The sequence below is a fragment of the Ciconia boyciana genome, chromosome 3 (genome assembly GCF_034638445.1).
Source record: "Ciconia boyciana chromosome 3, ASM3463844v1, whole genome shotgun sequence".
NCBI lineage: Eukaryota > Metazoa > Chordata > Aves > Ciconiiformes > Ciconiidae > Ciconia > Ciconia boyciana.
Window position 1 is genome coordinate 84,020,777 of NC_132936.1, and position 22,390 is coordinate 84,043,166.

The 22,390-nt window shown below is 36.7% G+C and overlaps 1 protein-coding gene across 4 annotated transcripts in view; it reads left to right on the plus strand.

Annotated features, from left to right (window-relative positions):
• The window catches only part of MAP3K21 (mitogen-activated protein kinase kinase kinase 21), a 44,459-nt gene that overhangs the window by 5,797 nt on the left and 16,272 nt on the right, over positions 1 to 22,390 (plus strand). For all 4 annotated transcript variants that reach the window (XM_072856364.1, XM_072856362.1, XM_072856363.1 and 1 more), the window contains exons 2-4: positions 13,627 to 13,807; positions 18,789 to 18,937; positions 19,692 to 19,867. In XM_072856364.1, the coding sequence (XP_072712465.1) occupies positions 13,627 to 13,807; positions 18,789 to 18,937; positions 19,692 to 19,867 (506 nt within the window). The remainder of the gene's footprint in view (positions 1 to 13,626; positions 13,808 to 18,788; positions 18,938 to 19,691; positions 19,868 to 22,390) is intronic.

Here is a 22,390-nt window from a genome sequence, read left to right on the forward strand (position 1 = left end):
TTTGGTATTTTTGAGGGAGAAGAGAGATGGCTTTTCAGCAGATTTGAGCTTCTACCTAACTTTCTTTGTCTGGAAATAAAATTCCAAGATGTCCTCTAATGGCAGTGAAACTTGGAGTTGTTTCTGTCAGTAGCACTGTGCCAATTACTGCTCAGTTGTTATATTGTAACAAAACTAAAAAACCTGATTTTCTACCGGTATGTGTTCTGCATCTCCCTCTCCTCCTCGTGGCACTCTCATTCATGGAACTTCTGTTCTCCTGTTCCCTTTCACATCTCAGTGTCCCCCGTGGGCTAAGCCCGGCTGTCCCAGGGTGCCCGCCTCCAGTACTGGGCAACTCCTCCTGTAGCAGGCTGCATATGCTGTAATTGGTTTGAAACCCCTTGTATAGCCTGGCTAGCTGCTAAGCTCCTACTGGCTGGCCTCTCGGAGCATGGAGAGGAATGAACATTTCTTGTGGCAGAACTAACTGCAGTTCCTCTTCCGTAAGGCAGCTGACTTTCATGAAACCCATAGGAACCATATCTCTGAGAACATGGTATCGCTTTGACTAATGTCAGTCAGATAAAATAGTGGGGCCAGAAGTTATTTAGCATTTTAAAATTCTTAGGCTGTAGTTTTCCATGCTGTGTTCGTATAGGAAGTCATGGCACTTAAATGCTTTGCACTATTCTTAATTACTTAAATTGCATAAAGCTAGAAAATGTTCCAGGTACACCAGCTTCTTATCCGATCTCTGAGCGGCAGTAGCCCTGCCTTGTGCTTTGCTGTAAAGATAATGCTGCTGCATTACAACATAAGAACTAGTTATACATACATCCTGAAGCATCTGGAAATGTATAGCAGGAAGGAGCTCTAGTTTTAATAACTGTGTCCACTTAGTATTCTTAAAAAAAACCAAAAAAACCAACAAACAAACACCAAAAATCAAAATCAAACCACCCTCATGCAAACTGTGGTAGGATTGCAGAATTTTGTCTATGGTCTATTTAAAAGTTAGCATGCCATTGAATTCTAATAAGTTTTTCTTCTGAATATAGTTATGTCACTTGAAAATGTTCTATTTTGTTTCACAAAACATTGCTCCCAGTGATTTCATTATTTGATGTGTGCTCAGACTATGTAGATAGGGATTTTATTTTTTTAGAGACCCTGAAGGCTGGTTGGATTCTGTGGGAGTAGCAAATGCTTAGCAGCCTTGAGCTATAGAGTATCTTTTTCCAGTTCATCAAAGGAAATGTTTTGTATTATGCCCATTTTATATGCACTTGATATATTTACTTGCTGGGTATAAACATGTTGTATATTTTGTGTTCAGAAAGGGCTGCTGGAATCCAAGAAAGAACGATTTTGAGTAACTGATTGCTGCGGTTGTCTCAATCTGCAGTAGAAATAACTAGTGCTAAAATGTCATAGAGGCTAATTTCCAGCTGAAGGATGTGTTTCAGCATTTAAAAATTAATATCCAGGAACTTAATGATTTTAATACAATATCTGTCAAATGAAATTTTGTGGACTACTACTCTGTAGCACAACATTCGTTCATACAGTTTGTAAGCTTCCAGAGGAGGAGTAACATCCAGCAGTTATTTTATTTGTAGGTGAAGACTTAACTGCAATAGCCATTTATATGAACTCGATCTACTATCTTCTAAATTTGCTACCATTTGATGTTTTTCTGTATCTCAAGTCTGAACATTAACAGGGAGAAAAAAAGCTCATTAATTTAGAACAAATTCCCTCAAAGGTAACAAGGCTCAAGTATATTTACATATAGTCCTTAATGCTGAAAACAAGATTCTAGGCTGAAACACTAGCTAAATATAATATAAGTGATTTAAAACCCATGAACTTTTAATACCCCTATTTATAACTAATTTTTAAAACAGATTTTCATTTTAATGTTTCCCCAACTATGTCCATCTGACAAGTGTAGAGTTGTTCCTTTTTTGGTGTTGAGACTCTTTGCATCTTTAACACGTGGGATTATTAATTCAATAATAATGTTCCTTTGATCTTTTTCTGAGTCTTACTTGGTTCTTCATGTCTTCCTCCTCTTCCCGTCTTTGTTCTCTCTCTCATTGTAAGACACCAAGTGATCTGGTTTACAGCTGTTGGAAGTTTTTTCTTCCTGCTCCATGTTTGACTCTTTCCTAGCAGGTTTCTGCAAGAGGCTCATTTGCACCAAGGTTTCTGATGACCTCTTCATGTCCAACATGGGAAGTCACATTCTAGTCTGTATGTCACATTTGCTGACTGTCTTTTCTGAAAAAGAGTTCTGTTTTGGGGTAGCATTATAAACTGAAGTGTAGGACTTTGGATTAAAGTGTTTGTAATATTTGTATGTTAAAGAAGACTTCAAGCATTATTTGGCTCTTTTTTTTTTTTTTTTAAAGCTGGTGCCCTAAGGATATGGTCGCATGCCTACCTGCCTCTGAAAATTGTACTAAATGCACAACCCATTTCCATAGAAGTCAATGGAAAAACAGGCAGCTAAACACCTCCCATTAGCTGTTAAAATACTTATACAGTTTTGTTCATTCCCCCTGAACAGTGATAAATAAGTTTAACTGCTGACCATAACACTTGTGAAATGAGGTATTCTACTTAAATAAACAGAATGCCAAATGGGGTTGGGATTTGGGCATTGATAGTGTTAGCCTAACATTAGAAAAATTTGAGATACAACTGAGTTTTCAGTTACAGATTATTCCCCCCCCCCCCTTGGGACTCCAAGCACAGTGCATGCCTTTGAACCCTCTTACCAAATGTTAAAAGTTCTGTTAAAAAGTTTTGTTATGTTCTGCAACCTCAAAAGTATAGAGAAGTAACACATCATTGAACTGTATTTGGATGTTGAACGCTCTTTGTGGTTTCTTTGACCTTAGAAGAGAATGGCTTTTTGTTTGCAGCCTGTACGTTTTCTTATCACTAAGTATAAACTTCTAAACATGCTTCAGTGTTTCAAGTTCTGAAACACGATGGCCTTGTACAATGAAGATTTGCAAGAAGTGTTTGTGGCATGGGGATTTCTGTCCTTGAATTTTTATTTCTGGTGATCTCTTAAAATCTAAAGCATTGAAATTCATCCCAATGACCTTCAGTAACAAGGCTTCTAAAAAGTGCAGTGATTTTTTTTTTTTTTGAGCTTTGGGGTTTTTTTTGTTAGAGGCAAAATTATGGCATTGAAGTCAACAAACATATGGATAATATATATAGATAAAAAAATAGATAAAATGTATTAAATACCAAATGACTTGGCTGTCTATAGTAGCAGTACCAAAGTAACAATGGGCGTCATAAATTTACATTCCTGGATTGACATGTTACTGAGACCATGACAACTTGACCATGTTACTGAGAGTTTACCTCAGATCAGTAACTGAAAGTAAGTGGATGTTTAAATTTTGACCCACTTACTGCATCTTAAAGTCACAGGTTATATATGGTAAGATGGAAAAGTTACATATTTGTATAATGTTACCACAGAAGTATTCTTCCTTCTTGGAGCTTCCTGCCAAGTTTAACCTTTTTTTTTTGTGTGGGGTCATAGCTCCAGTTAAATCAGTCCTAGACATGCCAGTGTTGGCTATATAATCATGCTTTGTTCTCTTCATAGTGACTAAAATCTGTGTTTTGGCAGGTGTGCTATTAACTTGGAGCTGATAAGCTGGCCCTCCCTCTCGAAAATGCAGTAGTAACTGCTTCATTGCTGTGGTTCGTTATGGGACAAATTAACCCTTGGAACTAGTTATATTTTAGTTCTAAATGTTTAAGCAGTTTTGTGATTTTTTTTTTTCCATTAGGATTAGATGCCGCTGTTCTTCCTGAAACTAATTGTGTTTATTTCCTCATGTGTTATGTAAAAAGGAGAAAATTGTACTTTTTAACTCATTACTGAATGTTACGTTAATTATTGAGTCAAAAGAGCAGGTTTTTCCCTTCCATTTTCTCCTCCCAAGAGAAAGAGAGCGCTGCCAAGTTTGCAGAGTTCTCATTTCAAAATAAGTGTTTTGCCTTTGCTATTAAAGAAGATTAGAGTTCTTGGAAATGCACAGTCCTGAGGGGCTTCAGCTACTGAAGAAACTGCAAGGACGAAACTCGGGAATCCTTCTGCCCCACAGAATATATTAAAAAGTTTGATTTATTTTTTTTTTCCTCCCAGGTTTTGAATTATTTAAAAAAAAAAAGTGGGCTCAAAAATTCAGCCTGTTTTATTTTCCTGCTGTGTTTTGGACAGGTTGTTTGCTAAGAATTGTTTTAAAGCAATTAAGACTCTTTCAAATATTCTGTATAAAAGAAACTGACAACCTAAGTCAGAATTCTTTATGGAGTGTAACCTATTAAAACTTCTCACAGAAATTATATTAAAGGAGTTTCATGTTAACTGATGAGGTTCTAGGGGAACTCAGTGACTAAACTGGACTAAGCATCTACAACCAGAGTTTGTTTGGATTCAAAGCAGTAGGCATCTTCAAAGGGACAGAGAAATTTTTTTTGTCTTCAGTTTATTCAACTGATTCTTTTCAATAGCAAATTTCATCAAAGATTATTTTATAATGGAAAAAAGGAGCAAAGCTGGATTCTGTCTTTACATCTCTGACTAAAACTAGATGTAAAAGGGTTAGATCTATTAATTCTGAAATGTTGCTTGACTTCTCACTTACTACAGCAGGTGATGTGTGGCTTCATTTAGCAGCTGGCTGCATGAGGAGGCTTCCCCACCCATCTCCAGGCACAGGTTCTCCCCCCTCCCATGTGTCAGCAGAATCTGCTCATCTCTGCCTGCATGGTCAGTAGGTCTGGGTTAAATCAGCTGAGGGATCCAGCAGAAAACTGCTCTAAGCTGTTTTATTGGCAGGCTTAATTTTCTGCTGAGCTACCTGGCTAGTTGAGTCTCCCAAGACTACCCAGTTGCTAGACTCAGTGCAGAGGGGAAAAAAAGCTGTGAGGATGAGGGACTGTAACTGGAGAGGAGATTAAGTATTTTAGTGACAGCAAGGTCTTATGGTCTTGGCTGTGACATCAGCCTACACCCTTATACTTCAGTTCGGTTAGTAAGTCACCTTTAAAGGTAGAATGTGTTTTTAATTTTTCATGTATGTATCTATATATTTATATTAAACTTTTCTAAACTTTCTTTAATTTTGAAGTTATATTTTTGTGCATTAAATATCTTAATTTCAATACATCAAATAAATATCCTAATTTCAATACATCAAATAAATATTCTAATTTCAATACATCAAATGCAACTTGATATAGATCACAAAAAATAAAGCAACAAGGAAGTACGTAATTGCTGAGTGTCGTATGTTACGATCAGGAAAAGTATGCCAACTATGTAAATACTTGCATGTATTCAGAAGCCGTGTGTTCTCCTGATTATCTTGAAATATCAAATTGCATCAAGTCATGTTCTATTTACTTAAAAAAAAAACCAACCCTATATAAATCCGAAACAAATTTGAATGAAATATTGTTGTTTTTAAAATTAAATCTTAAAAAAGTAATTTGACTAATGATAGATAAGTTAACTCGTTAGTTCTGAAGGAGCATAACCTCTGTCAGCTCTTGCTCCTGGATGCCATTTATGAGATTATAAACCTCAGCTGCATTGCCCTGGTGAATTCTGTATGTTGCATGGCATATATTGATTTACTTTGTTTTGAAGGGAATGGCCAGCTCTTGAATTTGTGGTAAGGGAGGTGATTAAAATCTTTTCTTGAAGTTTCTGTTGGAGAAAATTGTGCCTGATGCATTATGTATTGGCTAAGACTCCTTTTGCAGTTTGAATAGAATAGCTTTAGTTTGCCTTGCGTTTTGTATTTTTTTGAATAGGAAGAAGTTCCTTAAAAAATAAATAAATCACTATTTCATAACAAAGATGGTGCTCTTTAAGGAATGGATACACAGCCACTTTGTTCTGTAGAGTTTGAAACTAGAAGAATATCTTAGTCAGGAATGACTGATTTACCACCTAACTGTTATTACTAGTTGTTCTTAGCATTTCTTTCTAATCTACCTGCATTTTGGTCACTGTTTTTATTGCATAGCTGCCTTTTAAAAACTAATAGCAAGCAAAGAAGAAAGAGTTTGAAAGAAAGTAATTGCTGTTTCAAGTAAGTATGGAAGTTCCTGGTAGGTGCTGCATAACTTGTGTGTTTTGAGTTTTAAAGCTAAGTTTCAGTGTTGACTGATTTCCATGTAATTGTAAAGTTATGGAGGAATTGCTGTAATAAGAACTTTTCTTAAATGTAGTATTTAAATAGGAGAACTAAGCTTAATATTTTATTAAACGGAGAACTTGAGAATATTTAGTGTACAATCTGCTTTTGATTTTTTGCTGATGCAATATCCAAATCCTGCATTTTCAGAATTTACTGTTTAAGTGATGATTATTTGAATGTCTGATTATAAACGCTTGTTACCTCTGGTACTTCCTCTTATGGCACAATGGAAATTTCTGTTTTGCATTACAGAACTATCTGAACAGTAAGTGAAGCACAAATGGTAGGCAGTAAAGTAACTTGCAGCATCTGCATCCTGTGCCAAAAACTTGTTAAAACTGCTTCTTTCTCTCAAGTTTCCATTTGCCCAAAGTCGCTTTAATAATAGTTATTAAAGAAGTGAAGGGGAAGCAAAAAACGGTGATGCAAGGTGTGTTGAAGCTGTTGAAATCTCTCATCCCTCTTTCTCTCTCTTTTCCCTTTGTTTCCTCCAGATAGCCAGGTGACTCCCTGTCATTCTCATGCTTTGGTAGTTTTCTTGTGCCACATGTGCCACATGTCCTGCTATGGGATGCGTTTTCTTACGGGGTTGGTGTGTATTTGTCAGTTCGTGCTGTCAAGGACTTTGTGTCAAGTCTTGTCTTGTTTTGGCTTTCCAATTGGGAACACTTTGTTCAGGATTTTTTTTAATGTATGTTGGCTCCTGTGAGGTAGGATTCTTTTTCTTTTGTTTTTGGGTTTTTTTTTTTGTTTGTGGGTTGGTTTTTTTTTTTAAGATAGATGTTTTTAGACAAATACACTTAAGAACAAACTGTTGTTCGGTTGTTTTCAATTTAGTGTGAAAATTAAGAAATGGTTATATGCCTGCCGTAAAGGGACGTAGATGATAGGGGAGCACAGTATCCCTGTAACAAAAAGTAGAGAAATGCCTCCTGCATATGTAATCAGTGTGTAAAGGATGAAATTCCCTTGCTGATGGTGAGCTCTGAACTTAATCTAGTGAGATTATTGCAATCTGACAGATACTGGCTACAGAGATGAGGATAACAGTTGTTATCCTGAGAACCCCTAGGAGAAAAGCAAGGTATTTAAGAAGCAGTGCTGTATAGGCAAATATATAATCTTTTGTATGTATTGAAGATGTCCTGATCAGTTAATGTTTTCACTGTGATAGTTAATTTGCAGTTTAAAAACTGGGCATGGCTTCTATAAGCATTGTTGAGATTTTAATTTCTAATTACAATCGGAACCAAACAACAGCTCCAAATAATGGTGGTAGGCCTCTTAATATTGACAAGGTATTGTGTTTTGTTAACTGAATATGCAACGTTTAATAAGGTATTTTTCTGCCTGTTAGTTCCCAGGTAAAGCTATGAGGTTGCCCTGCTGGTTTTGTTGTGTGTTGATTTAGTGAATTAACAGGAACCAGATTCACTTGCAAACAGCTGGGGAGGGAACTGACTGGGTGAGGGGGGAATGGACGACAGTAGCAGCATTGTCTGGACAATCTCTATTTGCAAGTAGAGGTATATAGTATAACATCTTTCCTTCCTTCCTGGTGTTCTCTAATGGTGACTTTATCAATGGTGGTAAATGTAGTGGGCATGTAGGCAGTCTTACCTATAATCATAGTAACTTAAATAGGTATGCTATTAAATAGCTTATATTTGCAAAAATCATGATAGTCAGCTACTCAACAAACTGTAGATAAGGTAGCAAGAAGCAATTGGTGGAAAATAATGGATTTGAGAAAATAAGGTTGCTTAACATTTTATTTTTAGTAGTAACAAAATACAGAATATAAAGAGGGTATAGTAGAAGGTATAAAGAGAGTATAAAGAGGATAGGAGGGATAGAAAGGACTTGAGTATTTCAGGATGATATTTTTTAAGTTTAAGCATTAAAAGATAGTTTGAATTCAGTACATGTAAACTATTAAAAAGGTATTCAATCCTTTGACTTGGCTTTTCTCAGAATACCTTGTTTACTCAATTGGTTTAAAAGGCTAGTAACTGAAAATGGTCACCTGAAAGTGCTGGAATGCACTATGAAATAAAATGGATTTTAACTGCATAAAGTATTTGGATTTCAAGAAACTTGTCAAATGAAATATTGTATTAAATGAGGACTTCAAGCTAGATAAAGTTGGAGAAATATAATCTATATGTATTTAGTAATAAGAAGAAAACTAAGACTGTAGGAAATAACCTGCATTAAAAGAGTAGCATTGAAGAGCTTAGTGCTAGGTGGAGGTTTCCTGTGTGTGCTGCCAGCTAAAAGGTCTGTCCAGGCTTCCCTCAGGCTTGCTGTAAATACTGTTTCCTAAGGTATATGAATTTTAAGAAATAAAAAGGAGAGAAGCTGAAGCAAGAATGTGAGCCTTTTGTTTAAAATTACGCTTTAAACAAAATGCTTGCAATTTAAATGAATAGTTTCAGTTCCTCTCTAGACTTTCAGCTTAGTCCTGAAAGTAGTGGGGGTGTAGTTCTGGACCTATCTGAATTTGGTAGAGCTGGCATGCACCCTAGGGATCTGATTTGTCTAAATGTGCTCTTTTCTATTATTTCTTGACCGGTTACGCCTATCTGTCCATATCCTGCCTCTCACTTCATTCCCCCCACCCCCCCAATAAAATGTCAACCCAACTCACAAGAAAAGAGAATGGAGCAGAGAAGGCAGCTCTTACCCAAATCTGGCCAGACCTGGATTGTCACTTTATGCATCTCTAACCTGAGCTGCTGCAGTTGATCTCTTACCTTTTGCTCTCAGTAGCTCAAAGCAAGTGTTACTGCCAGAGGGGAGAGTTTGGAGATGGAAAGGTGGAAAGGGAATTGCATGGGAAAAGGAGGGGGGACTGGGAGCATTTGGATGGGATTTTACTAGGACTTCTGCCTCCTTTTGAAACCTAAATTTGGTGCCTTTTCTGACTAAGAACAGCTTGTATGAGAACAATAGTGGTTCAGCAGAGAGACATTGCCAGTTCTGTTTTAATTAGAAGAACATGGACTTGGGAAGTACCAGCTGGCTCAGCAGGTCCAGTTCCATTGCAGTCTTGAGCAACTGTGTGATAGATTTTAGTTTTTAAAAGTGTGCAGAACATCTTATCTGCATACTGTTGCACCATAAAATACTTGCAGCGTGCCGTAAGATTAGTAGCTGTGATAATGCAGAAAGAAAGCAGGAAAGATCAATGGCATTGCTATTTCAGGAACCATTAGGTTTAACAGGAGTGTATATTGGATCTTGTGACTTTTTTGAGGAGTAAACTGTGCTTTACACTGCAGAGGAGAGCCAAAACGGGGGTGGGAGAAAAGAGGCAATATCTTGAAATCTGATACGACTCTCTCCCCACCCTGGTAGCTCCAGATCTAGAACTGAGTTCAATCACGAGCATGCCAGTAAGATGGATCAGCCAGGGCACCTAGGAGAATATTTTATTGATAAGAGCACCAGTGCTGTAGGTCTGCATCCTAATTCTAGATATGGCTAACTTCTGTTCTCATAACTGTTCCCAGTATTTGTTAGCCTAGCAGAAAGAACAAGCTCTTCTGATTTATCGAAATAAAAGACATTACAGGATCCTAACTATTCTACTTCTATTTTCTGCGTCTGCTCCAGTTTAAGTTCCTGTTGTTGAACACACATGCAATTCTAGTCAAACAGTATTTCATATGAGGTTTTATGCTTTGTACAGTTCTGTTGATACTTCCCTGTTTCTACTAAAAAAAGCCTTTTTAGTGTCTTTTAGAATTGCATGAGCTAGTCACGCAATTATGTGTAGCTGCTCTTTTGGCTTTCTGTTAGCCAGAATAGTCAGCCTTCTTCCTTCACTTCTGCTTTATAGCTGTTGGTTTTATGATTGATCCCTTCTAACTTTGCATATTTTCTAGTATGATGATCTGGTCTTCTTCAGAGTGGATAATATCTTCTGACTTTGCTGACAGTTCTTGAAACACACCTTGTATTTTTACTCTGATTGCAAATCGGCATGTGGAGTGAACATGCTTCCTAGTCTATTCTAAGATGACATTTAAGTTAAACTTTTGTCTGTAGTTGAGTGAACACAATATAGTTGTTATGAACATAACTAATGTTTACTTTTATTGTCATAGTGCCATAACTTTACAGATTCATAAAAATGTTTGATAGTAGATTTACACTGTTTACAACATTAGTCCTGCTGTGGGGCGGGGGGGGGAGGGTGGTGGTGACATCCTGAGGTCTGTTCCAACCTAAAGTATTTCATAATTCTATGAGGTACTTCCTTCAGTGAGGTAGGATGAGCAATACTTGGATTCCACGTGCTTTTTAGTTACATGAGACAACTTAAGAGTGTAAAGTTTTTTTCATCTGTATGGTTAAATAGTAGTATCTTTGTTAGGGATACTGTTAGAATCCTCATGTACGCTTGCTGCACTGTCAAAAGTGTCTTTAATTTTTAGGACGTGCAAAGTCATATCCACCAATTTCAATACCACTTTACCACACAGCATTTGTATTTTTTCATTTTTCTCTCCGACTTAAGGATTTTTTTGGCTTTTATCTTCAACCTATTGGTTTATATTTTGTGGAATTATTGAAAATAACATGCAATAAAATCTCTTTGTTCCCCAACTGTAAATGGTTCTGGGCATGTGCTGTCTCTTACATTCAAAGAGTACCTGGTATAAGGCACCCTAACCTCTGCTGCTATGATGTTAATAAATTTACTCTCTCCTTGATCCCATTGAATAAAGGTCACAAAGAGTGTTGAAAATGGTGTAACCGGTAGGAAACATATGCAGCCTTAACATATTTAGTAAAATGTTTATTTCTGGCTGTAGTATGTGCAATGTTTGAATAACAGTCCAAGATGAAGTTTTATGCTAGTTTGCAGAAAGTAGTCTTCTCACATCCAACTTAGTCTCCTTCTCTTAGATTTTGAATAATTCAGAAATAGTCGTAGTCTCTGGTTTTGCTTATGTCAAAATAAATGAGGTGGACATAGGATTTTCCTGCACTTCCACATTCCTAATCTAATTCCATTTTTTTGGTAGGTTTGAATTTATTTTCAAATGGGCTTTGTACTTTTAAATATTTTAAGCTATGTTTGTCAGAATGATAGCACTAATGTAAGTATGAACTTTTTGTGGAAAATAACAAGTCCGAAAAAAGTTAAAGTAAACCAGAAAGTGCTAAACTGACTCTTACCCAACTTAATATTGCAGGTGTATTGGAGTCTGAAGAGACAATTTAAAGGATTTGAAGAAGAAAGAAGTGAGGGCTGAGTGAACAGGGCAAGCAAAAGATTGTAAGAGGGACTTCTCGCAGGTTAGCAGCCAGCAAGGGCCGGGAAGCTGTGGAAGTGGCAGAAGGATGCTATAGTAAAGGTTGCTAGGCTACTGCGCGGGAAGCACTTATGGAGCACTGCTCAGCTATGCCGAGCATTTTTACTACCCAGCTGCTAAGTAATCTGTGTATAGTATTGCTGTTTTCCTGGCTACCGCCCGGAAAGGGAAGTTTGAACTGCTGAGAAACATTGTCCCTTTGTAGGATGAAACTTGGCCACATGCCAGTTATTACCTTTTGCAAGACTGACTGTTTTTGGTTTCGGTCACATTGACTGACAAGGAATGTCAGGAATTCTGCTGAACATGTTTGAAATGGAATAGCAAACAATAGGTCTTTGATTCAAGTATAAAAGTATAAAAACTCTTGCATGAATTTAACTTGTTCTGGTGGTGGTTTGTCTGTACCATTTTGGCATTCATTTCTTCTACTCTGTGTTAAGACGCTTACTGAAAATGGAATGTGGGTTCTCTTTCTTTCATCTGGATTTGATGTCATTTTTTAAATATTTGTAAGACCGTAATTCATCTGTACCAGTAAAAATGATTTCTTGCAATTTCAAATGCAAGGTCATTAGTTTTTCCTCTATAAGGGAAGATAATTCTTCATCTATTTTTTTATTAATGGGTTCCCTGTACTGTGTTTTGCCATACATATAGTTGGAAAGCACATGCGTTTATGATTCTTCTTATTTGTAATTTAACCTTTAATCTTTGTCCCAGATCATTTTAACAGAATGTTAAAGCTAACAGTTACTACCACAGAGAGTGACAGAGGAACTGAACATGGAATTAAAATTCTGGTGTGTTAATAATGATTCCTTTGCACCTGTTGTCTTTCTCCTTGTGAGTTCTAACACAGTAAGCCAGGTCTCTCTTCTTTTAACACTATTTTGTGAAGGTGTATTACAACTCTGCCAGTACTGTTGTGTTATGAACAAGTTAGACACTGAATACACACTCTAGGATGCAACAACAAAAAAAGATAGTTTACTGTTTGACATCCACGAAGGTGTAGTGGATATAATGTAACATGGATTTGATCCAAGTCCAGTGTCTTGTTGCCAGTTGGGGACTTCCAAGGCAAGCTAACTCCTCTGGTATATAGTCTCCCAACTTGTACTGATTTGTGGCTGAGGGGTTTCTCGAACTTAAACCCACTTTTTTGATGTAAATGCTCTTTATGGAGTTGTCTTCTGTGAATTCATGGAGGTGCTTTTTAAATCTGTGTAAAATAATAATATTCACATACTGTGCCAAGAATTCCAAAGTTCACCTACCTGTGTGTTGTGTGAACAACTGCCACGTGTTTGATTCTCATCTGCTAATTTTGCTTGATGATGTCCGTTTCTTGTGTTGAAAAACCATGAACAATTGTTACCTATAGCTTTCTTCATTCCATAGGTGGTGGTATAGATTCTGTTCTCAGCTGTTTCTTTTCCTGGGGGAAGATTCCTTGTCTATTAACCATTACTTGTAGCTGTGGATATGCTGTTTTGAGCACTCTGGTTGTGTCCTTCTCTGTGCCTCTCTCAGTTCTGTTATATACTTTTTGAGATGAGTAGGAGCCAGGATTAGGTGCAGTATTAAGGATGGATTTTGTATAGTGATGTAATGTTTCCTGCTTTGTTTTCTTTTATAAGAATTCTTAACATTTGGTTCTGTTTTACTACTACTGCTATTTTTGTTACTTCAGAATCTCATTCCAAAGTGAATACCTTCTTCACCGCCTGTCATCATCTGTGGGATGTTAGGATTCTGGGCCTTCTTAAACTTAGGTGCTTTACTTTACATCTCTTTACAGTGGATTTCTTGTGCTAGTTTAATATCTACTCACACAGTTGCATAAAGAACTCATGACACTGTAGGTATTTCTGGCTTTTATAGCTTAGAATAGCTTAGAATTTTAAAAAACTTTTTTCATGTTTATAAAAATTGCAATAATATTTTCACAACATTTAAGGTTTACAATTATCTATGCAGTGCAAGTTGTATGTGAAATTAATAACAGGACTGGATATTTTGATTTTATTCCCATTGCATTAATTTACAAACTGAATCTTTTGCAGTTTTGTTGCTAGAGAAGATGGAACATGATGACATTTGTAATAAAACTCTGAAGATTACAGACTTTGGTCTGGCTAGAGAGTGGCACAGAACAACCAAAATGAGTGCAGCAGGGACTTACGCGTGGATGGCTCCAGAAGTCATCAAGTCCTCCATGTTTTCTAAAGGAAGTGATATTTGGAGGTAAGAAGTTTGCTGAAGACCATGTTCAGTAGAACTATATTGAGGTTTTTGAATGAATTTTTATTTGGATTTTTTGGGGGGTTTCCTAAGTTATTGTCTCAGCATATGGCAAGTACAGCTGTTCTAAGAAACATATTCATTTCTCAGCATCTAGTTCATTTGATCTACCTTTAGTTATTCATGATTTACAAATTGGAGCAGGGAGAGGGAAAATAACAGAATTTTTTTTTTTAAGAAAGCAAGATCCCATTAAGAGAAACCTTTAAAATATCTACTGGTTAAAATACTTAAGTATTTTATCTGGAGTCTTAATGTCAACAGCCATATGCTCTTGATACATTAACATATGATTGATCTCGTATTGGTATGTTTACTTTATATCAGATGTCTGAAAAATCTCATTCTGCGTAAAGAAATGGGACGAGCCAGTTACTGCCTTATATGTCTGATAAATAAAAATAAGCTGCAAACCAGAACTTTGGCAAATGTTAACTTAAATTAGTGCTGTTTTTTAGGAATTTAGAATATCATCATGTGTAAAAATGAACATCAGATCTAGGCTTTTATATTTGTAGAGATTTTGCTTCCAGTAGCTGGAGTGAGGAGAGTGTGTTCAGCACAAAATTGTTTTAACTTGCTGTCTAATTTTAAAGGTTGGGAACTCCCTATGTTAAATTTGTGAATTTCTTGTTAAAGACATTATTGTGGATCATATAAATAATATGGCTCTCAATACTGATGCTATTTTTGCGTGGTGTAGTGTGGGATACATGTATTGTAGAAAAGTAATTTAAAATTTAGGTTTAATTTAATTCTGTTTTGTGAGTGGGGAAAGGCAGTGGTTGCACAATAGGCTCTAAAAGCTGCTGTGCCTCACCCTGAAAAGTCTACATTTCCTTTCTTTTTGAAATGTTTTCTCTCTGAAGAATCCAAGGTAGCTATTTGGGGAAGGAGGGAAGGACTTTAATCTGTTTTCTCATGCCTTCTTATGCATGTTCTGTGTTGTATAATTCTTCAATAGGGTCCTATTTTGCCTAGATGCCTGATATTCTACAGCATGAAGTAATACTTTTGGTATTCTCAGGATGATTCTGTATCTGCACTACTGTTTTGTGACACCCATTTGTCTTGTGTCTGGAATTGATTTTCAGCATTTTGTTTACATCAGTCTGATTTGATGCCCAGTTGAGAAACATCTTTGGCTTCATTCTTTTTTCCATTCTTTCTTCCTTTTTTCTTTAATTTTTTTTTCTTTTGCGGGGTGGAGGTTGGGTGTAGGCGTTTCCCTAATCAGCTGTATTCCATGCTTAATTACAGGTCCTGTCCAGTCTTGTTGCTGTGATTTTAGGTATCTGAGGGGGTATGCTTTGGTGCAATTATTTTATATTCTGCTGCAACATTAGTTTACATTTTTGGAACCTACAGTATTTCTCTTCTTCGCCTTCTCTCCTGCACGCCTCTCTTGTAAAAATGTAAGTATTTAGCTCAATGATGGACGTCTAACAGGAGAGGTTTTTAAGTAGAAAGGCTGTGTTGTACAGTCTAGTTTAGACCTTCTTGGCTTCTAAAGATTTCTTGCTTACTATACCTTGATCTATTCTGTTGCTTATCTTTACTCTTTCTTTAAAAGAAAAGCAAATAAAGAATACCCTGGTTATGGGAGTGGTTTTTTGTTTTAAAAAGCATTCAGGTTACAAATTTTAAGTATGGGTCTCTCTAAGACAAGAACACAGTATATGTCAGGAAAGTTCTAAACTTCAGTTACACATACTGAGTACTGAGTCTCCAAAAGAAGTCTGCAGACCTCTTATTGGAGAGAAAAAAAAAAAAGGCAGGTGTGGCTGCTCAAGTATACTCACATTTGCAGGTAGTCTTCCAGAATCAGCCAGTGCTTGGAAGTGTTGTGGGAGTATTTTTGTGCAGAGCCTTCCAGGCTGCATGTTCTCAGGTGCCATTCTAGATAGCAGAACTGGTACTTTCTAGGCCCTGCATGTGTATCCTTTTGCTTCTCAAACCAGAGTTGTAACTACTGCATTTATTATTCTTTGGCATATGCTTCCAAATTCCCAAACAAGAATTGCACTCTTTCAGCCCTACCCTTCCACCGATCATCACACATTTCTTAGTGGTATGTCAGTCTTAGTGTGTATGGAGCCTGAAAGGGCAAATATGCCCACAGATTTCCAAGTGCTGGTGGTGTGCTTCAGCAGTCATCTTTACAATAACGCGTGCCTCCATCGTACAAGCTCTTGGCAAAGCTAGGAAGCACTTACTGTACAGCAGAATTAGCAACTGCTTTTGCCTGGCACATTCGTGTAATTTTGAAGTGATTCATGTAGCAATGCTTGGTAACCTCTGCTTTAGAAGATGGATTGTAGAGTAAAATAAACTTTAAGAACTTGAATTACCTTAATTTTGATCAGCTTTTAAAATATGTAAAAACAGCAAGTTATTGCTGGAATGAGATACAGTAGGGTGTAAATCACATTTGATGACAGGAGAATAATTTTTAATAATGAAAATACTTAAAAGGAAATATTTTTGAAAGTGTATTAGTTTTCATGGTCTATAAATGTATAATTCAAGCATATTATGCCTGTATTTTTGGCCTTTTGCTGAAGATAGAAAAGGACATGGCTTTTGCTCTTTCAAAAAAGCTCTTTCTTAGAAGCTCTGGCTGTATACATAGGACAACTGTACATGGGCTGGTGAAATTTAATGCACCAAGTAGCTACTTCTGTAGTTGAGACTGTTAATAAGTAGTTGTTGTCCTAGATAATGATAGATTAGTACCTCCCAAAAACTCCAGCATGGCAGGACTAGAATGTCTTTAGGGTTCCTCCTCACAGTTTCCCCCACCACAGCTCTGGCTCTTGGTACTTGATATTAAGACTGCTTTCATTAAAACAGACACTTTCAGGTTATTACTGTGTTGGTCTGTTTAAAATTTTACAATCACCTTCTTGGCAGTGTTGAAAACTACTTAGGATTAAAGGCTTGAATTGTAAATATAACTAAAGCTAATAGTGTGACACAACTTTTTATAAAATATTATTTCTTTTTAATTAAATTTATTGTTCTGCTTAACTTCAGAGTTCGTGCTAAAATATGTATAGAACAGTCTGAACAAGGGAATTCCTTGAATTAAGAACAGCTTATGTTTGCTGAGAGAGCATGACATTATTTTAACATTTTCTCTAAGCACACAGATGAGATGTAGTTCAGCAGAATTCCTCCATCACGCATAAAATGTGTATCTACCACAGGAAGTGTTGTACTCATTATTGTCAGAAGTACAACTGATTTAAAACAAAATTGGAATTCATTATTTCATCCTTCTTTGAGTATACAAGCAAGTGCAGAGGTTAGACTGGAAAAACATGGGAGGAAATTATTACGAAGCCCAAGACTTTTCTTTTTTTTATTCTATTTTCTATTTTTTAGGAAAAGACTGTATCCCTCAGCTTTTGATTAACTGTTAACAGTATAAATTCATTAGTTTTCTAAGATTTTATGATAGGCAAAACTTCTTAGATAAACAGAACACAGATAAACAAAACACTGATGATATTTGTGCTGATATTGCATAGTTTGCTGTTTTATTATTTGTGAAAGTGATGTTGTAAGGTCTTTGTATAATGCAGAATTACTTCTTCTCATTAAGGAGAGAGTGATAGAAAAACTTAACTAGTGTGTGTTCTTCTCCCTGTCACATTTATTGTAGTTGAAGTGGTATTTCTAGTACTAAGGGGTACATAGCCCTGCCCCCCCACCCTGTGCTGTATGCATTTCTCCTCATGTGGGAGAGTTCAATCAAGTCCTGCAATACTTGCAGGTAGCTTCTTCACACACCTGGAGGGAAAGGGCAAGAGCAATACTTTTGTATTCTGTTTTTTTTCCCTCTGCCTGCTCACTTTACTACTCAAAAGCAGCAAGAGGTTGTCCTTTGTATCCTTGTTCTACAGATAGTGGTTCCCTGGCAGGATGAGAAGGGGGGGAAGCATCAAACCCATTCATGAAGTCCACTTTAGGCTTATGTTCTACAAGGAGTAATTCCTGCTTCCACAAAAATGACTGTGAAAGCTATCAATTTCAGTAGTGGTGGAATAGGAGCTTAGAGCAACAGCAGTGAGCATGCTGTCCCAGCCCTTTGTAGGGGCTTGGATCATTTGAGCAAGCCATACAGACCCAAAGAAGGTAAAAGCAACACCCAGCTCTTCTAAAGTGGAGAGCATAGCAGAAATTCTTACAATTAATGTTGCTGCAATGGGAATTCCTATGATTCTTGATTTCTGTACCTGACGCTGATAAAAGATCTCTTCATGCCACCACCTTTCACTGGAGACAATGTCGTGTGGTTTGGTTTGGTTTTTTCCTAGTATGGAGAAATTAGTTGTGTGTGTGTAATCATTTCTCAATCTTGTTGCATCTTCTGCGGGAAGTCAAAAGTTAACAGGCCTTTATATAACACACAAGAGATTAGAAATGCAAACTTCCAAACAAAGCTGGGGCTTTTCTGGTGTTTTTTATTACTACTATTTTTAAAAAAATTAGAGTGTACACCTAGGTAAATTGTTGTGAAATGTTTGGAAAGGGGAATGGCCTGAATGCTCTTTTGAGGTTTTATTTTTTTTGTTTTGGCTGATTGTTTTTTGGTGGGGAGAAGGTTGCTTGTTTTCCTGTCGTTCAGGCTTCTGATTGTAAGTGAGATTTACGTGATACTAGCATTTTTATAAACGTGACTTCAGGCTGCATTTGAATAGGAGTGTGAGCCAGTCTGAGTCGCATCCAATTTGCTTAATCGCTATTAGTGGAAAGGTGCAAGATGACTAAAGTAGAGCTCACTCTTAAAGACATTCACCTTTGACATGGGAAATCCTTGTGAATTTCAGTGCATGGTTGGACAGATACTTGTTTGTTCTTGAGTAAACAATGTATCACTATTCAGAAAATAACTGTTAAAAAAAATTACCTTTTGTAGTTATGGAGTGTTGCTGTGGGAACTGCTTACAGGAGAAGTTCCTTACCGTGGCATTGATGGCCTTGCTGTGGCTTATGGAGTTGCTGTCAATAAGCTTACTTTGCCCATTCCATCCACCTGCCCTGAACCATTTGCAAAATTAATGAAAGGTATCTATGTTGTTTCTTCTTATGTATTTAAATAGTTATGTTTTGGGGGTATGTATCCTTGCCTGTAATAGTCACGGGGTTGCAAAATAAATACCTCATTTGATAATGTGCTGTGTACAAAGTATTTTGGTTTTTTTTACACAGCAATCTGATGTTACAGACAGTGGAATGTGTTTCTGAGGAAGTCATACAGTATTACTGTGTACTGCATAAGTTATTCAGTAGTGATAGAGTACATTTTTTGCTCTGGTTTTACTGATTTCCTTTTACACTCAAATTGCATTAATTCTCATAAACTACAGGCTATACTACAGATCAATACAAGATCAAGATTAGAATCCCAAGGGGAAGAAATGCAAATGCCATTTTTCCCTCATTGTTTCTTCCTGAGTGTCAAAAACATTTTGGAAATACTTTAAAGGGAAATAAACATTGCTTGCTAATGGCTATTTCCTTGTGTTTAATGAATTTCTTTACCTTCTATATGTATCCCTTCTGTGCAGTACTGCTAGTGTTGCTATTTCAGATCCTAAAGATAGAAATGAAAAAAATTTGACTATTAATACAAAAAAAGTCCTCTGAGTACAGGTAGGTAGATGTCACTTCTGTAAATGGAAAAGGAACTAGGGAAGCCTTGCAGATAAAGGAAACACATTAGAACTTGAAGTACAGTAGCAAGTAACTTGAAATTCATGTAGTTCTTCAAAAAGTTCTATGTACTATTAAAAACTGATGGGATTTTGATAAATTCTAGAATGCTGGGAGCAGGACCCTCATATCCGACCATCGTTTGCCTTAATTCTTGAACAGCTTACTGCCATTGAAGGGGCAGTTATGACTGAAATGCCTCAAGAGTCTTTCCATTCCATGCAAGATGACTGGAAATTGGAAATTCAGCAGATATTCAATGAATTGAGGACCAAGGAAAAAGTAAGTTGATTTTTCCAACTGCATGGCAGTGAAGGAAGGGTATATGTGTATGTGCATTTATATGATTCAGCAGTTTTGAACTTTTGAATTGTGGCTTACCGCTATAATACTGGAAATCTGATTTAGTAGTGGAGATACACTTGAGAGGATAAACTACTTGGAAGAGAGGATTTACTCTCTCATTAAAACATTATTAATTTAAGTTGGCTATTCTTGTTGGTGGATGTACTATTCTTAAATTCCATTAATATGTTTCTGGACAGTATTTTAAGATAACCCTGTAACTGTCTTGCAGCAAACTTACTTTAGAAAAAAGGTTTGAATACTAGTTTTCTCAAATTTCAGACAATGTTGCTTTTCCCCTTTCTTCCTTAACAAAAACAATAAACAGTTCTGTATGCTGAAACTATAGCTAAAGGTATTTCAGTTGAAGTGAAATGTTGTTTGACAGGAAGCGTAATGTTATTGTAGTAAGTGAGGGTTATCATATGCATGGCTCATTCGAGAATAACAGGCAGTTGAAAAAGAAACATATCCACACCTGTCTCCCCAAATAAAACAGGTTGTAGATCCCTAGATCTACACATAGGTTCTTTTTAAAAAGTGTTATGTTTTTCTTGGTTATTTGAATGCATCACTTAACAAACAAACCAGAGTTTATTTACCCCTTAGCTAATCTTTATAACCACTGCAAATTTTCAGCTGCTGCTGAACACTCTCCTCAGCTGTGGGAATGAAAAGGTTTTCATCCTGTTATATGACTGTATCACATGGCTTCTTTTCAAAAAATGGAACTGTGCTTTTATCTCTCTTCTTCCTGAACATACTGATAATATCGATCTCTTTCAGTGTTGCAGTTTTGGAAATCTTCTTGCCAGATATTAATAAGATTGATTAGGTCAAACTTGTACTCATGAATCAGCAAATACAGTTTCTCTTGTTTATTATTCAGATTCCTGTCACCGATCTTCTTTCCATATTATCTTATCATATATGTTTGTGCTAAATGAGCGCTCACTGTTAATTCTCTTTGCCCTCTCTTTTAGTTACTTGAACTAGTTTTTAATCACCCTGAGGTTTATATTTTCCTTTAGACAACCTGATAAAGATAACAGTTGGAATAGGCCAGGTGTCCTCTTGAGTCCCTGTTAAAAATGCTTCTAGTAGAAACAGATTCCTTCTTTGCAGGTCTTTCTTGCAGTATAATTATTGCCCAGTATATATGTGTTGTTATTTTTCATTAAGTGGTAATAGATGAGGAAGAAGAGAATTGAGATGCAGTGACTTGTGAAGAAATCTTTATAAAAGACGTAGTCACTTAACTTTGACAAAAGCAAAAACTAAACTCGTCTTGCAAGTCACTGTCAGTAGCCTTTGCCCCTCACTACTTCTCATCAAGTGTCACAAATGGCTGTTTGTGGACTATTGGCTGGTGATGGGTGTAACGTTACAGATCTACTGTAATATCAGCATATCTGGTATCAGAATTTATTGATCACCGCTAAGATTGCAGTATCGTCAATAATAATCTTACGTACTTTCTATCTGCCTTTTCTTCCACCTTCTGCTTTTCCCTCTTCCATTTTGGCTCACAGAACTGGGTAAGTGTTGTCTGTGTAGTCTCTGCCCTGCCTGCAGTGGGCATACAGGTTGCTAGAGCTGGGCTGTGTGCCTCTGTAGCTGTCATATCTCTTCCTTTCCAGATGGGTTATAGTCCCTCTACAGAGACTAGAAACTTTCCTTTTCACTCGCCATGGGGTCACCAGCCACTGTGTTTACTTGCCACAACCTGCCATAGGGCATAACTCTCTTTTCTGCCCCTCTAGCAGTGGCTCAACCAGCCACTTTGCCCTTTTTACTCTGGGAGCAATTGTACCAGGCATTCCCATTCAGGTTTTTGTTTGTGTTTTTTATTTTCTGGAGGCATTAGTCCAGTATGAGATTTCCTATTGAAGCAAAAGCTGACTAAATCAATCTTAGGATTAAATAAGTTGGCAGAAAGCTTTGTGAGAAGAGTCATATTTTTGGTGTAAAAGTGAGTTAAGCTTAATTAGGGAGGGGAAAAGATAAAATGAAATTTACTTCTCATATGCTGAAGTACATGCATCTCCAAAGGCATCTGCCTTAATTAGGTAAACCTGTTTAAGAATGAAAGCATGTAAATTTGACTTAGACAAGGTTTTCATATGTGCAAGCTTACTTAATTTGGCACATTATCAATTTTACTGACAGGTACTAGGGAGAAAGTAATGTCTATGAAGTATTTATATAATAATAATAATAGTAAAACAAACAAAAAAACCCTGCATGGAGTCTCATGCCCTGTAAAAGAGGAACTTCTGTAGCTGGAGGAATTTCCTCAAGGGCTTGCTGTAAATGAGTGATGGTGACGCCCACTCCAATAGAAGATCACAATCTTCTTTTGAGAAACATTCTTGAGCAACTTAAATATAGAATTCTTTCCTAGCTTCCTTACAATGGGTGTTTTAATTGTAGAGTGGTGTAAAAACATTGCATAACTTA